At 34.8% G+C, this 17,493-nt stretch overlaps 1 protein-coding gene across 2 annotated transcripts in view; it reads left to right on the top strand.

Annotated features, from left to right (window-relative positions):
* The window catches only part of LOC117180147, a 108,925-nt gene extending 91,458 nt beyond the window's left edge, over positions 1-17,467 (top strand). Inside the window, exons 1-2 of one of the 2 annotated variants that reach the window (XM_033372491.1) lie at positions 3,394-3,525; positions 16,757-17,467. In XM_033372491.1, the coding sequence (XP_033228382.1) occupies positions 16,830-17,144 (315 nt within the window). In that variant the 5' untranslated portion in view covers positions 3,394-3,525; positions 16,757-16,829 and the 3' untranslated portion in view covers positions 17,145-17,467. Of the gene's footprint in view, positions 1-3,393; positions 3,526-16,756 lie in introns of those variants that run through there. The other variant, XR_004468010.1, reaches the window with a different exon arrangement.
* Positions 17,468-17,493: the final 26 nt, after the last annotated feature.

Here is a 17,493-nt window from a genome sequence, read left to right as displayed (position 1 = left end):
CACACATGCTATACGACGTGTCAAAACATCGTCATCTCAACGCCTTTATTTAGCAAACGAGATAACTTGGTCAGCGAATCACTTTAAGGAACATTGACACCGTCCTGTTGAATTTGGTTCTTTACATTTAGGGAATTAGAACAAATTAAGGCTTTCGTGAAAAAATAAACCCATTAATTTGTGGATGTAAAATTTAACATTTATGACCCGGGTGTAGTTAAAAATGAAAGGATTAATCGTTATATGGAATTAAGAAAGTATGATATTTATATAAGGTTCACCACTTCGCAATTTATATCCCGGAAGATAACTTGAATCGTTAGCGGAAGGCGTTTACCACATCTTAGCTTTCTAAGGGTTGAACCCTTAACCTTAATGAGAGGCAGAAGAAATATCTGATTACATTTGAGTTTAAAATAAATTTTAATTAATATCATGATTCCAGTGTATAGAGTTTTCTGGGCATGAAACTAAAACTAATTAACATTATCTAAAATCTTGAATAAATCACTTACTTTCATTAAGTAGACAATTACAAAGCCCGTATTGTAAATTCACCTTGCGCTACCCATACTTTTAATTCGAGTGAATATCCGGCTACTTCCTGTACTTTCAGCGACAAGCGACAATCAACCCGTAATCGTCAACAATCGTCGTATATAATGTCGACTCCGAAGAATAGGAGATCAGCTCTGCTCGGAAAGAGGCATGCGTGACGCGTTGTTCCGAGTTAGCGTCCCTTATTTACCAATTCGGAAGCAATGTAAATCGCACGGTGACCGGACAGTAATCACGACACGAATAGGCGTCTCTTTGAGGAGACGGGGTCCACTGACCACGCATGAAGTGGGAAAAATTTCGTCCCAGCTAGTCCGACTTGTACACCCCAAATCGAGGTCAATACTTCATCCTTTCACGCAATTGGCCGAGTGTATCGCCTTCCGCAGCATTGTCAGCGCTTCGGGAACTCGGATACTTAACTATCCTCTTTTTTAGCAGAGTGCCAAGCCCCCGAATTCTGACCACCTTTTTCGCGAAACTTTAGGAAACTGTAGAAAACCTATCCCGAACACAACTGCTTGCAACAAGGGTTTGCAAGTTTAAATCTACTTAGCTTATGTAACTGACGTAACTGATGCAAATTTTATTTAATTAAGATGTGGACCGAGAGGCGAGTCGAGGAATTTTTGATGTTACGAACGCGTGCAGGGTGCAGGGTGCATAGCATGCATAGCGATGATACTACCTTTCTGATGAGAATGGGGGTGGCTGAATGAAGAAGGTCGAGAAGTGAGGAGAGGAAAGGGGTACTCGTTGGGGTTGTAGAGGCTGGAGAAGGGTGCAGTACTTAAGAGAGCTCACCGTTTCCCTTATTCCTTCAATCAACGTCAGCTAGGGAGGCGAGTCTAGTGTGTACGCTGGGCAAATACTCCCGTGATCCGCACTAGAACATAGAGCCCAATGACTACATCATCCACGAGGTGGTAGTTTGCTAGACTCGGTTTACCCCCGACCGTCATTGAATCGATTCTTCCATAAAAGTGCCGGCAGCACGCTCCTACAATGAAAGTCAGTGCTGCTCTAAATATATGACCTACGCCATTCGCATTACTAGCTAAATCCGGATCAACTTATGTGTATGCAACATTAGCTATGAGTGTCAAGGAGCCTAGATTTAAAGCAATCATCCGATTAGGGCAATTGAATTGTTTCCTAAGACTCTAAAGTTTAAAGAAACAATCTAGGTAAGATTGAAAGAATCCAAGAGAAAGAGAAGACGAGTGGGTGCAGATAGAGTGATTAGAGTTCAATTTCTAGGAATTTAATTAATTTGAATATCATGTAAACTGCAGTGGAGTAGTCGCACTTCAGCACGCACGCAACTTGACATGATTAGAATTGTAACCTTCGCAGACTGCAACTTGAACTGAATAATTTAGTTATTTCTGACCTCGCTTATGTTTGATCTAAGCTGTTATTTGATTAAATTTAGATCTAATAAGAATATTAATTAAAAAAAGGAAAGGATAAGAAACTTGATTATTAAAGAAGGAAGGAAGAAGACCGGATACAATGATACACATGCATCACAGGCAGTCTAAACAAGCCGTTTAGGCTACTTCAAGTTAACCCAAATTGACTCAATTGGATTAAGCGCGTCGAGGCATATCTGACACTTGGGAACCGGCCCGTAGCGCATCACATTTGACCCGCGAATGTGCGAAAGAGACAGAAAGCCGGGTGACTCTTTTGCTTCTCATGCAAATTGTCATCATTTCAGTCTCCCGTAGTTTGCGTCTCTCTCGTTCCCCACTATTTCTCTGTCTTTTAGTCACTTCTCAGCGAATTCAGCTTGTTAACTAAATTGCGAGGACACCAGGGAAATTACTCCCCGGGGTTCTCTGATGAATCTTTCAAGTAAAAAGTCATCCTGAACTAGAAATTTCCACGAGAGACTTTTTTTAGATTTATCGTGCTGCTTCTAAAAAGGAAATTTCATTTAGATGCCAGAAAGTGCATATGAAAGATCGTTTGACAAGGTGACCGGCCAGTTGGCCGGGGTCGAGTAAGCAGAATCTCTTTCAACTTCAGAACCATGTTTCGTTCCCGGAGTACGGCATAAGTAACATGCTGACGTCGATACTCGCACTCTGATGTCTCTCATGTCAATTTGCGATGAGCCGCGGAAGGAAGGAGGGAGGTAGATGCTTACGTCGAAGCAGAGAATCAGAGGGTGTTGGAATTGGAGTGTCCGCTTCTTGGGTAAGCGGGACCTCCGGTACTCCTGTATCTCTTCTCTCTCTCGCTTGCTCTCGTATATGGATCGTCGGAAGTCACCTTCCTCATTATCATACCAGTCGACCACTCGCTCACTCGGACACAGCCTTCATCCTGTGCCCTAGTCACTTACGAAGTATAGGTGCCCAACTCAAGAGCATCAAGTCCGGCAAGGCCGAATCAGAGAAGGGTCGGCTTTCATTGTGTCTGTTGGTGTGAGAGCCCCTGCGATGGGGGACAAGACGCAAGTCCATTACACTCAATCACGACATGATTGGCTCAAACGATCAGACCATCAGTCGCCGCACGTCGTACCTACATGCGCTTACGTTTACGTTCTGCATAGACATTATCGTCTTCCAGATTCTTTTCCAGAATCTAGAAGATTCAAAATAGCAATTTTTAAACAAGAAGAATTAAATAATAGTTTTTTTTTAAACACCCGCCTAGAAAGCTGGATTTTCCATGTTTATAAATAATTCGCAAAGTAAGGAATACTAGTTGACGGTTTGAGAATAATATTTGCGCCTGTGCATATTGAAATATAGTAATTTTTCACATCCATGGGTAAAATTGTACATATGCGATTTAAAGATAAGAAGCTTTGCATACTGGTATGCTTGAGAGTTTATTCTTCAGAGATCTTGGAATTTTTTCAGGGCAGCCTTAGGTTATTTCAAGTTCACACAAACGCTATCCGGTTCGAAGGACTATTATTTGTGACCAGCAATCCGCACATCGCAATGAGTAAGTAGTCCACGAATGTGACTCTAGTGTCTATAAATTATACACCTAGCGATTTTAGCTCTCCTGGCGCATCTCCGGAGACAATGTCATGTGATATCGCGAATGAAACTTTGGCAATTGAATATAATTAAGTAATCCTGGGCGCCCGACGAACCGACGTCGGGAAAAGTAGAGCCCGCAAAAACCAGAAACACATTGGAATATTGCCATAAGACTTAGTCCGCGGCGCAAGGATAATAACGACGTAATCCTAGATGCTCGGGTTGCCAATATGCCGCGGAAGTATCTACATAACTGCTTCGAAAAGTAGCCCGCGACCAATAAAAGAGAAATTCCAAGCTGTCGTTAAAACCTAGTCACTCCTTTTTGCTTATTCTCTGTGGTCTTATTTTTATTCAAACTAAAAAACTGTTATTAAGTTTTTAATGATGTGCCTACCATTAAAGATTTTATCCCTCGAAATTTGTTCCCTTTAAATTTTTGCCCTTTAAATCTCTTTTCCCCTTGAGTTGTGATGAAAACGAGGGTTTCTATTTACTTCCTTGAAAACCGTTATACCCTGGCACATGTCAGGGCGCACGACTCTTAAGTCTGAATGTCTAAGACGTTACGAGGGGGTCAAATGTGGGGTCGCCAAGACGTTGGGAAGGTCTTGGTGTAGCATAACAATGGCAAAAGAAGCTGAAACGTCGGTTACGCCTCGCTTCGGCAGCTGGCACGCGCGACTTTGGAGTCGTATAAGAAAACCTCCTCCTTAGTTATTTCTCTTCTTCTTCCACGTCGACCTGCTCTCACCGAACATTCACCACTCTCCCTTGCTCCTGCATATGCACTGTAGTCGAACCCTCCACCCAAAGGGGAAGTAAGTCTCCAGAAGTTACCTTACCCGAGACACCGAAGGGAATGCCTGGTCATTTAAATCGGGAAACACCACCGGGTAAACCACCTGAACTCTACCGAGGGGACCTCCTCAATCTTGCATCGGTGTCGCCTTTGAGGGTTCTTTCCTTTTCAAATGCCATCTGCTGAGATTTCATTAAAAAGTACCCAAAAAGAAGATTTTAATAAAATAACAAAATTATAATTCTGGCTTCTTGGGTTAGTTAATGTTAAAGAAGATATAAATAGTAATTTTAATGTTATTGAGGTATTAAATGTGTATGGCGGTATTTAAATCTGAGGACATATTGTGTCTACGCCACTGAGGGCAGAGACCGTTGTGCCTACTTCCTTCCCATGAGAGAACTTAGGGTGCTATAAGATTTTTTGCACCTTTCAATATCAGACGTTAGAATTTCCCACAGAAAGTCATGGGAATATACCGGGAGGAGTCTATGTATACTATAAATATCACGTGAAAAGTCTTGAAAGAGATTGGCAATTTGCCTTGGGAATTTTTCAAACAGGGTAAGGCCTTTGATAAAATCCCTATCTTCTCTTGATCGATTAAGAGTATGAATCTTTGGAAAACCGTAAACATCCAAGATACCGATGACCGTTGCGGTTTACAAAAGAAGGTACTGTCACCTGGAAAACCGTTACTATCAGATGAAAGACATATGTCTTCGAGATTGAGATATTTAATCGCATGCAGCAGCTGACATTCAATTCGATCATGAATTCATACTCGTAAATTGGTAAACATTTGCGGTAAACATATTCAAATAATTCACCACATTGAAAGCGAGCGATAATTAAATGAAAAAGTGAAATTATGGAAGCAATCGGATTACCGAAATTGATACCAAAAGCGAAAGTAATTATGAGGAATGTATGGCGGGATTAATTGCCGAACTCTATTGTTTATAAAACTCGACAACTGATCAAACGTCGGCGATATGTGCGACATTATGAGAAGGGACGTTGAGGGGGATGGAATTAATGGATTGGCGTAACCGCGAAACGGAAATAAAAACGAAACAAAATTTAACGAGCTGTGAATTATGAAAATCGTCCGACACTCGCTTTAAGCGGCTGGTTTTTGGATGTTTGCCAGTGAATAGAAAACGATTTGAATGCAAAATAATAATAATAATAATCATAAAACCGAGATGAGTTTGGGGGAGGAGAAAAGGAGTAGGGATCGGGTCATCGACGCATTAACGCAATTAACCTCCAATTAATAATACATCAATTGACACCGGTCAACTTGTTGCATCGCGGCTAGCCGATAACATGTTAAACGCACACTCCAATGTTTGTGTGCATAATTCTGTTGGCATTTATGCCCTGTGTGAGTATAGTTCAGGGGTGAATACAAAGTGCGGGGGTGTGTATGTAGTTAACGTTTAATCGTGTGCGACTGTACCCTTGACGTGGGGTCGAATAAGTGGCGCGGTAATAATGAAACGAATGTTACAATAATTTTATGACGAAGGGGAAGCAACACGGTGCGGTGCGTTACTGTTACTACGTTTCTTCGTCTGGTGGACATGGGCCAATGCCTGCATTCGAGTTCCCATGCTACCCCCTGCGAATAACTCCTGCACATTAGGAGAATAACCACGTGACACCTACGGGGGGCGGAATTCCGAAGCACATGCCAACACATGGTGCAAAGTGTATATTAGACGGACGTCATATGGGGTACGAGGGACATGTGATATCTACTCTTTTCGAATCCTTCATGAACTAAACAGGAAGAAGGAATAGGTCGAAGGGGGTGAATAAATAAATGAGTCCAATCCTTCCGACTTCCTCCGGTAGATCGTGAGACTCAAATTGACTTCCTCTAGTCTTTTGAATAAAAGTCTTGTTTATTAGTCATGACAATTTTTGTCTCACGATCAGAAGGAAGTAGGGTCAAAATATTGAGTTTTGCATAATAAGAAACCACTTTTTTCAATTATTATTCAAATTGATCCATATTTCTTGGGCCGTAAGAGTGTTTTAATTCAAATTCTTTTCTATAAATGATCAATTTCAGTATAAAAATGAAAGTCGACAGTATTCTAAACTTCTAAAGGGCGCATTGAAGATTATCAATTTGGAAATCTTATTTAAATTGTCCATTTTCTATTTCAAATAATATTTTTCATATCGCTTTTTTTACATTTTGTTTAAAAATCAATTCAAAAATGTCAATGATTTTTAACAAAATACATATATTTTTAAAAGTTATTTTACCAACCTCTCCGTTTTTTATCAGGGTTAGCGTTCATTAGAATACCCTAGTTACAAGTTTTTCAAGATTAGCACCCTCCCTCATTATTTATGAGAGTTAGTACACAATTTTAAATATATTTTTCTTTAAAAAAATAGTATTTTCAAGCATTAGAATTGTACAATCTTTGATTAACAATCTCGACTCAAGAACCCTTTAAAGAATGGTAGAATAAAATTCAGAGAGTCCTGCATGGAACAGGCACACTTAACTCTCTTCGTTAATTATCAAACTTGGATATTCGGCATTATCAGCTCTCTTGAACAACCAATAGTTCCCAACAATAGCCACCTGGCTTGGAAGTCCGTTAACTGCTGGAGTTCGCTAGAGATACTCTCGCATTATGACCCCAGGCTTTTCGAGGACTTGTCCAAATACCCCTGTACTCATGCTCATGCCCTCTCAGTCTGACCATCTTACAATTACAGTAAGGTAATCAGAAAAAAAACATTTGATTAAACTACATCATAACAAGTCCAGTTCTATACATACTCACCCTTCAACATTTTAACCACCTGCCTAAGCGTTAAACATCGCATGACGCGCAGGAAATGATTGTTCGTAAGTCGGGTGCGTCCACGATCCCCCACGTCGATTATTGAAACCGGGTCAGTCACAAACAAGATTCATGTTTGAGTTTATACATTTTTATCATCAAGTTTTCTTTCCACCGCTAAAAAAATGTATCAACTTCAGATCAAAATGATCCACTTTAGGGGATCCAAAATTAAAATCTACACAACTTCAATACGATATCATATTTGCAAAATAAGGAACGCTTTATAAAATTTTTAATTTCAGGGTGAAAGAAAAATTACAATTTTCCTATATTGAACTATAAATAAATATTTGCTGATCTGGAAATTAATTATTGTCCTTCTGAATGCATTTTTTTAGATTCCACTGATCCTGACACCAATTTTCAAAAGATTTAATACATCTTAGGACTCACAGATAAGGTAGAGTGGGGTTAATAGTACCAGGGAGAAAAAGTGCCATATACGATAACACAAAAAAAATAATTTGTAGGGCGGGATTAAAAGTGGCCAAAGTTAATTTTTCATAACAATGCGCCTAAATGAAATTAGGTAGTTCCTTAGTTTTTGCATAAAAACATACATAAGACATTAACGTTCCACATTTTATAATATGTGGCTCTCTTTTCTCGCTGAACTTTTAAACCCACTCTACCCTAATGCTTTATAAGACGTTGAATTTTGAACAAAATTCATGAATTCTTTAATTCAAAAATATCAATTTTCAATGAAATAGTTATACTTTCATACAAAAAAGACAATTTTTTAAGGAAAAATGTGAATTTTAAACTAAATAGTTGAATTTTCAACGAAAAAATAGCAATTTTAAACTAATAATGGAACATTAAAATTCTCATTTGGAAAAGTTTATTTAAAATTTTTAAAAAACGAACTTTTAAATAGAATCATGAATCTTCAAGAAAATATACATTTTTAAAAGAGGCGTGACTTTCAACCAACGAAAAATGTATTAGTAGACATTTCAACCAAAAAAGATAGATTTTTCAGTAAAATATGAAAGAAAATTTAACCAAATTATTGAATTTTTAACACTTAACGATGAATTTTCATTAAAATACATCAATTTTCAACTAAAGAGATGTAATTTTAACCAAAATTATAAATCTTCAACCAAAAAAGTTGTAACAAAAGAGTTTAAATTTCAGCCAGGAATTGTAATTTTTATCAAAAAGGTGAATTTTCATAGTAGAAGTTTCATTTACTACAAAAATGCATGAATTTTTTAAAAATAAAAACAAATACATTTTAACCAACAAATTAATTTTTTTAGATAAGTTTTGCATTAAACAAAGTAGTGAAATTTTTAACCAAATAGTCGAATGTTTAACCAACACATATTAACTTTGAACCAGACAGTTGCATATTCTCGAGAAGAGAGGAAATTTCTACTAGAAGAGATGAAAATTCAGATAAAAAGACGAATTTTAACGAATAAAAGATTTTTATTCAAAAGAGAAAGAAATTTCAAACAAATGGTTGCAATTTCAAGTAAAAATAGCGAATTTTCTGCAAAATGGTTTAATTATTAACCGACAAATAAAAATTTTAAAAAAGTTAATTTTCTACCAAGTAATATAAATTCTTACCAAAAATTATATAATAGACTTTTCAACAAAAAAGAATTAACTCCCAACCAAAAATAATTGAATTTTCAACAACAGAGATGATCTTTCAATAAAATAGGTGCCGAGGAATTTTTTAAAGCTAAAGACTATAACCATTTTGTCTTGGATGACGTCGATAAAAAACTGTAATTTTATTGACAAAAAAAATAAATAATGAATCGTCAACTGGATTAGTTAGTTTTCAGTAGAAAAAAATAATTTACTGATTAATTAAAAATCTGTATAGGTGGGAAGACACAAACCCTTTAACTTAACCAAAGTACCCGAATTACCCAAATTAACCCAGTTCGCAATAAGCCTTCAGATAATGCCTTTTGTATAGAATCCTGTGATGTTTCTAAATCCTATAACGCCTGCAGCCGGATTTTGATTAGTAACGCTTAAATTTGCCAGAACGTTTAGTCAGAGAAGTGGAAAACCGTAGAAAACCAAAACGATAATAGCAATGAGTCCCCACATCCATCCTTAGCATCAAACCTCTGGCTCAAAAGTAATTCAACGCAGTCAAAACACTACCAAGCAATAATTCCAAATGGCCACCCATCCAAGCACTAACTGCGCCCGTCAGTCACATCATCAGATGCTTACACCTACGAAATATATGACATACTTCTGCCATATAATTTGGAAATTCCTCGGAAGCAAAGTTGGCCCATCGAAGTATAAAAGTCGGATGTTAGCACAAAGAGCGAAGGCTGAAGTTTTGGACCGGGTCAGCCGTAACCGGAAGACAATGCAGCCTCCTCCCGCAGAAAGTTCTGCTCGAGTTGTAACTTGGTTTGTTTCGCAGGACCGATATGTTTGTAAATGCGAGTTCGCCTATCGTCCGGTGATGACAATGCCAAGTGAACACGCGTATCCGAGGTGCTCATCGCCGTGAACACGCTTCTCGCGTGTAATTAGCTTCCGCTTACTTCCGACTCGAGGTTGAGGGGCGGAGAACGAGTTCCTAAAGCCATTTCCGACAGGGCACCTTTTTTCCTGTCTCACGCATGGTGGCACACATGGAAGTAAAGAGGAAGGTGTGCGTGGGGGAGCTGGTGATGGCCCCCCTCGAAGCTTCCCCAGGTAAAGTGTTTTCGGCCTTATCGTTCCATGAGTCCTTGGGATCGCACCATATGTCGCACCACACGGCTCTTGCTTCTCCAATAATAATTGGACTCGAGATAACTTATTGATAACACCAAAATTAATCTGATCGTCCTTCATGCCCTCTTACTTTTCCTTTCATAAATGCTTTTTATATGAAAAATCGTCAACAACAGTTGTGAGCATTTTATTCTTTTCTTCTTTTCTCAAAACTATACTGATTGTAAAAAGTCCTTGCGTCTTAAAATAGCTTTGATTCCGCATTGAAGGGTGGCAGCAAAGAACCAGATAACCCACTAAATTTGAATTTTTTAGGAGAGTAAAAACATTCTGTCAATTCGAATTCAGCTTTTAGAAATAAAAAAAAGTCTGCCTCTATAGTTTCGAGGAAATATATAGTGAGGATTGAGATAAGAAATGCAATACTAATTTAAATGAATAATAAATACTTTCTTCCGAGATTTTCAGGTTCTAAATTTTGGTGAAAAGGATTTTGAATAAAATAGTCAGCCCATTCTGAGTAAATAATCAGAGAATTTTTAGGCTTAAGTTGCACAGGTTTTGTGAATCAGCTTTAGGTACGAGTAACAAACCATAACAGAATTTCCAATTTTTTATCAAAATAAAAACCTGTGATTGAGATATAAGGACGTTGAATAAGAATATCAAATAGTTGATCCGAAAAAGTATTCTGATTTGACAAAATCAAGTTTAGTATATGATAATAATTTCAAGAACTGTATCTGCTGAAGGAAAAGAAGTCATCACTACGCTTCAGCCTTAACATTTTCACTAAAATTTAAATATGAACTCCGACAAATAAAATTTTCCGAAATGTCAAATCACCGAAGATATATCAAACTACCGTAAATATTTATTAACAAAACTAGAAAAATTTGGAATTTTTTAATTTCCGAAATGAATAAATTACCAAAATTGCATAATTACCGAAATGTTAAAACCCAAATTTTCAAAATTCCAAAATTAGACAATTTCCAGCATTTGCGATTCTTGAAAATTGAAATTCCAAAAAAATAAAATTTTAACTTTGGACAATTTAATTTTTCCGAAAAAGAAAAACCCCAAAAATATAAATATCGAAATTTAAAATTACTGAAAAATGAAATTTGCCGAAATTTTAAATTACCTAATATATATAAAACTGCTGAAAATATTTATTATCGAAATTAAAATATCTGAAAATTGGAAATTAACGAAACTAGAAAAATTCCAAAAATGCCAAAAGTAATAAATTACCGAAATTGCTTAACTGTCAAAATGTTAGAAACGAAAATGTCCCAAAAGTGAAGATTAGGGTAATTAGAAAAATTCAGAAATTTCAAATGCCCTTATAGAAAAGAAATTATTATGCTAGCAGATACACAATATAGATGTTTAAAATGATTATTTTTGTTTTATTTTTTTGGGAATCAGAATTTCCGGCAATTTTAAAATTTATGTTTTACAATTTCCGTAAGTATGCAATTTTAGAAATTGAATAGTATCGTTAATTTTGAAACTTTTGTCTTTTCCTGATTTCAGTACTCTATATTTTCGATAGTGTCATTTATCTTAGATGGTTTTAAACCTCGGAAAATTGAATTGTTTGCAAATTTTCTATTTATAAATAAATGCACAAGTTTGCGCGCTTTTGTTTCTGTATGATAATGAAACTTCAGGCCTGTTTTTCACATTTCTTTTAGTTAATATTTATGTGAAATTTTTTTTTTTAATGTAAGCTGAATTGTAGCAGCTACAAGTAATTATCCAATAAGAAATATTTTGATTGAAGTAACTAACCAATACTGAATTGCATTAACTTAATGGCAAACTTTTTTTAAATAGTAGTGTTTAAAATATTTTCATAAAATTAAGATTTGCCATCTTTTTCAATGAAGATATAACAGTTGAGACCACTTTTTCTCGATTGACTTTCTATAGTGGGTTTTTGGCTCGTGCTTAGAGGTAAGCTGTGCTATATGTTGAACCATCCAGGGCAGGTGCTTTAAACTGTTCAGCTGTTGCTTCGAATACACGCATTGCGTACAACGACTAACGTAGTGTACATTCACGTTACATCAACGCCTGTCTACTGTATACACAAACAGGCACCCCAGGCTCAGGACATTTCTCAAACATGCAAGCGCATCAATCTGTCCGAAGCGCGCGACATTGAGTATCTACAACTTATCGCTTGAGAAAAATTTCGATAACAAGTTATCGATCAGTTTCTTTATCAACGATAGTTTATGATAAAGTATCGGCCAGAATTGTAAGTCCACTAAAAAAAATCTTATTAAAAACATGCCTCCCTTTTTTCGTGGATCTTTCAGCGATAAATTCAGTAAGAAATATTTTTTTAAAACAATTGGAAAGCTTATTAAATTTTTCGTTGGTTGAGCTGTACTTGAAATATTTTCGATAAATAGGAACCAAAATAGCACGTAAGAAGATCTGACTGCTTTTCTGTTTTTAGCCTATTTTTCGATTCTGAACTTCTTAAAATATAGCATAAGATTTTATCTTTAAAATAAAGCAAAAAATATAATTAAATATTTACTGTTTTTCGAATTATCATGAAAAATGTGGAAGCGTGCCTTAGACGAAAATCGGTTCGTTAATCTGCAGCCAAACGAAAGACTGCACTAAGAAAAACATTTTCTTGAAACCAAAAAATTGTTTTCTTACACGGAGAGAAATTTCGAGAGCTTAATTCACGGCCCTACTCCTTAATTTTATTACGCTATGGCGCGAGAACTGAGATCTCGGAACCCTTGCTTTTAAAGCATAGGTCTCGAAGTTTCAGGAATTAGGCCCCGCCCTTTTCTCTTAGGTCTCGAATTCTATTCTTTTAGATCATAGAGTCTGAGACTTTAAATCACGTGAAAATTGTAGCTCTAAAATCACGCGCTTCCGGGAATTAATCTACTAAAATTTTTCTCCGTGTAGATATACAAGAAAATTTGGTTGAATCAAAGATGTTCATCAACCAAATGCCATCGCCAAACAAATTGTTTTCTGACAGTGCGTTCGCCACTCGACCGACTGATTTTCGTTTTATAGATGCGCTTCTAGATTTGTCATGATAATTCGATAATCATGAAATATTTTATTATGTCCTTCGGTTTATTTTGAAGAATACATTTTAAACCCCTATTGATCAAAAATATGTTTTCATTAGGGTTTAATCGACGCGAAATTTAATAAGCATAACTGTTGTTTTCTCAAGATGTTTTTAATACGATTTTTTAATGGACTAAAAATTCTGGCCGATATTTTACCATGTATTTGAAATTTTAATTAAGTCAATATTCACTAATTTTCAGTGAATAGAAGGGCGAACACTAGATGTTACTGATTACATCAGTTCGTGCTTATTGGTATCAGCTATATCAACTAATATCAGCTATTACATTTTTCGTTAGAAATGAATTTATTTGGTTCAAAATTTCACTAGTTTAGTGAAATTTGAACTACTTTATTAAAAATTAATTTTTTGGTGAAAATGAAATTATTTTATTTTATTTCAAATTCATTGATTTATTTTAAAGATCATTACTTTAGTTCAAAAATGAACTACTCCATTTTTCGTAGAAATTTGATCTTCTTTTGTTGAAAATTCAACTATATGATTGGGGATCAAAATATTTCTTTTAAAATATTTTGATTTTTTTCTTTTACGTAAAAGTAACTTTTAAATTTTATGTAAAAATATTTTGTGTTTGAAATATCAGCTATTGCATTTTTCGTTAAGAATAATTTTATTTGGTTCAAAATTTCACTACTTCAGTAAAAGTGAAACTAATTTATTAAAAATGATTTTTTGTTGAAAATTGAATTATTTTATTAAAATTTAGTAATTTGGTTTAAAACTATTTTTTAAATTGAAAATTGAACTACTCCATTTTTGTTGAAAATTGATATTTTTTGTTTGGAAATTCAACTATATGATTGAGGATTGAACTATTTTTTTAAAATGTTTTTTGTTTTACTTAAATGTAACTGTTTTTAATGTTTAAATAAAAATATTTCGTGTTTGTAATAAGCTATTATATTTTTCGTTGAGAATTAATTAATTTGGTTTAAAATTTCACTACTTCGGTGAAAGTGGAACTACTTAGTTAAACATTAATTTTTTTGGTGAAAATTAAACTATTTTATTTTAAATTCGGTAATTTCGTTCAAAAATAAAATTTTAATTAAAAATTAAACTACTTCATTTTTGGTTGGAAATTGATATTTTTTTGTTAAAAATTCAACTATATGATTAAGGATTCAAATATTTTTCGAAAATTGTTTGGTTTTTTCCCTGAATATAACTTTTTCATTAACAATTAGTTGTTTCTTTTTTAAATTAATGTTTTTAAATTAAAAATTTAACTGTCCCAATTTATTTAGATAATGCTTGTTTGTAGTTGAGAAGTCACCTATTTGGCTGAAATTTCATTTATATTTTGATTAAAAATAGTCTTTATTTCGGTAGAAAATAAATCTTCTTGGTTGAAAATTAATTTCATTTGTTAAAGTCAACTATGTTTTATATAAGCATTCAATCTTTTTTGGTTAAAATTGGTTCATAATTTGTCATTTTTAGTGGAAAATATAACTATTTATGGTTGAAAGTTGAACTGCTTCGTTAAAAATTCGTTTTTTTCGAAGAGTTTTAGTAGAAAGTTAATCTAATTGTGTAAAATTTAACTATTTTGTGAAAAATGCGTTTTTTTGCAAAAAAAACTAATTTTGTTAAACACGAATTTTTGGTTAAAAATTTATCTTATTAGTGGACAATTCAAACTTTTTGTTGAAGTTTCATGTATTTTGTTGAAAATTCGTCTTTATTGGTCAAAAATAAACCTTCCCGATTCAAAATTATTTTTCTTGATAAGCTCAACTATTCTTAAGTTAAAATTCATAATTTTTGCTACAAAATTCAACTACTTTCTTGAAAATTGAAATTCTTTCTTAACAGTTCATATTTTTGTTGAAAATTCGTCTATTTGGAAGAAAATTAATCTTCAGGGTTAAACATTCCTGTTTTTGGGTTCAAAATTTAACCACTTAGTTAAAATTTGAAATATTGTGTTAAAAATGAGTTTAAAAAAATTAATTTTGTTCATTTCATATTTAAATATTTCATTCTTGATTGAAACTTGAACCTTTTCATTTGAAAATTTAATTTATTGCATTATTTAAAATGATTGAATTGATTAGTGAGTCAGAATGACTGATTTTATAAGTCGTTTTTAACTTGCGGTTTGTCAGTCGTCTATTAACTCTAATGCACATTATTTGAATCAGTCAAAACTGTCTTTAAATCAGACATTCTTGACCTTTTCAAATGTATTTATACTATTTTTATTACTTTGAAAATTTAGCATAGAAATAATATAGTAACCGTTTTTTCCAAATAGAAATGACTAATTTTTTAGTAAGAAAAAGCTTCGTTAATTGAATGAGAATATACTTAATTCCTTTAAATGTAGAGTCTTCACTTATAACACAAATGCGTAATTACAGAAACATTTCGAGTTTGGAAAAATCCTTGAAAAACTGAGGGATAAATACTGGGAGTTTAAGTGCCCTATTATCCTTATTTCCTTGAGTCCAAGTGAAATGGGGAGTATCAATTGTCTTATATTTCTTTTGGTGATTATCGACCTGCAGTGAAGCGAACAAGAGTCTCAGCGACTTAGTAAAATCACTTTTTTAAATAAGATATTCAGTGCTGCAACTTTCTTAAAGCCACAGACAGTCCTTGAAAAGACTCGATCGTCCTTCTCTAATACAGACAGCTTTTGCTTAACCACGACCCTCGATATTCAAGTTAAGAATATAAATAAAGCTGTACATTCGCGAAAGTACTGCTTTCTTTATCCTTCTCTCTTCTTATTTCGTGTACTTCTGGGATTATCGTGTACTTTACAAACGGAATCGATGCTCTTTTAACTACTTTGCGAATTTACACAGAACAAGTTCTTTTCAATTGCCAAGGTTGAATGTAGATCAATTCACGGTGTCTTTTTTTAAATTCCTATCTGAGTATAAAAGTGGCTACGCAATTGTTCTAACTCGCCAATCAGTATTTCTTCAAGTTGGTTTGAAAAACATATATTTCAAGGTTATTTGAAAATAAAAATTTATATTTTCCATTTACTAAATTAGTTTTATATAATTATATTTCAATTTCGTCATTTTGTCAGTGAAACCAAAAATAAACTAACTGATAACATAGCAATTATTATCTTCCCCTTTTTATGTATGACTCTTCGTTTATAGAACAAGCGCTTAAAATACAGAACGAGTACAATTATGCTATCATGACTAGTAAAATTTATTGTCTTGTCTTGCAGTTCTCCTAACTTAAAAAAATTGAACCATAATATCTTTTATATTCTATGCTGAAAAAAGCGATGTCGTTCTTACGATAATTTTAGGAATATTCGCAAAGTCCTATATTAATAATAATAACATCATGATCTCATGTAATTATTATAATTACATACTTTGCATTCCATATGGTCATAATTATATAATTTCAGTATTTAAAAATTACTTCAGAGAATAATAAACGATTATAAATTTTAATGTCAAATGAAGAAAGAGATTAATTATAATATATGTCAGTAACTTTGAATTATATTAAATTTAATTTATAACATTTTTTAATAAAGCATCCATTTGAAAAGGAGAGTTTTCGTGTATAGTGCATTAAATCCAATATAATATTAAATCCATTCGATAAAAATGTTGTTTTCGGAATGAATAAAAATAAAAAATAAATAATATTTTTGTTTCAGACGGATACTATAAAAGTGCGGATAATCGAGACGAGGGAGCGAGGGGCAGTTAGCCCTTTGGCGAACTCGAAGGATGCAGCTCCCAGGCGGGAGCACGAGGATTCCGCCAGCGAGCGCTCCAGCCGCTTTTTTCGCAACAATCAACGGTAGCAACATCATTGACAAATACAATAATAAGAACAAATCCAAGAGTAGCAGAACTAGTGCAAGTAGATATCGTCGTGGCAGCGGCAGAAATAAAGAGTGCTGCACAAGCCTCGACCACGTGCCAATTCCTTTGAAAAATCGTCGCGGTTTCGACTTGATATCAATCCGTCGATACCGAGACACGGAACAGCATCGGCTGTTGGCATCAACCCCACGGCGGAAGGTGTCGGTCAAGGAATAGTGGAAAGGAAAAGAATAAGACTGAGAAGAGGTGGAGGAGAAAAAGAGAAGAAGAGCAGGCGTCGAGAAGGACTCGAGTTTTCGTAGACAGCAGGGGCGCTATAGGAGGAGGAAGAAGCTGCTGGGAAAAGGGTGAAGTAGAAAAAGCAGCAGCAGTAGCAGCGGTCGTCGAAGGAGAAGGCTACGGTGAAGGAGCAGGACGTGGAGAGGGAGCTCGAGAGCGACCGAGAAGTGGGGAATTCTTGTTCGAAGGAACGAGGAGGCAGCAGCTGCCGAGGTGGTAGGGGTGCAAGTACTGTGTAGAAGCAACGACGGCAGTAGAGGCAGCGCGCCGAGCCACGAGGGGCTAT

The sequence above is a fragment of the Belonocnema kinseyi genome, chromosome 9 (genome assembly GCF_010883055.1).
Source record: "Belonocnema kinseyi isolate 2016_QV_RU_SX_M_011 chromosome 9, B_treatae_v1, whole genome shotgun sequence".
Taxonomy (NCBI): domain Eukaryota; kingdom Metazoa; phylum Arthropoda; class Insecta; order Hymenoptera; family Cynipidae; genus Belonocnema; species Belonocnema kinseyi.
Note: the sequence above shows the minus strand (reverse complement) of the source record. Positions and strands in the feature narration are given on the sequence as shown.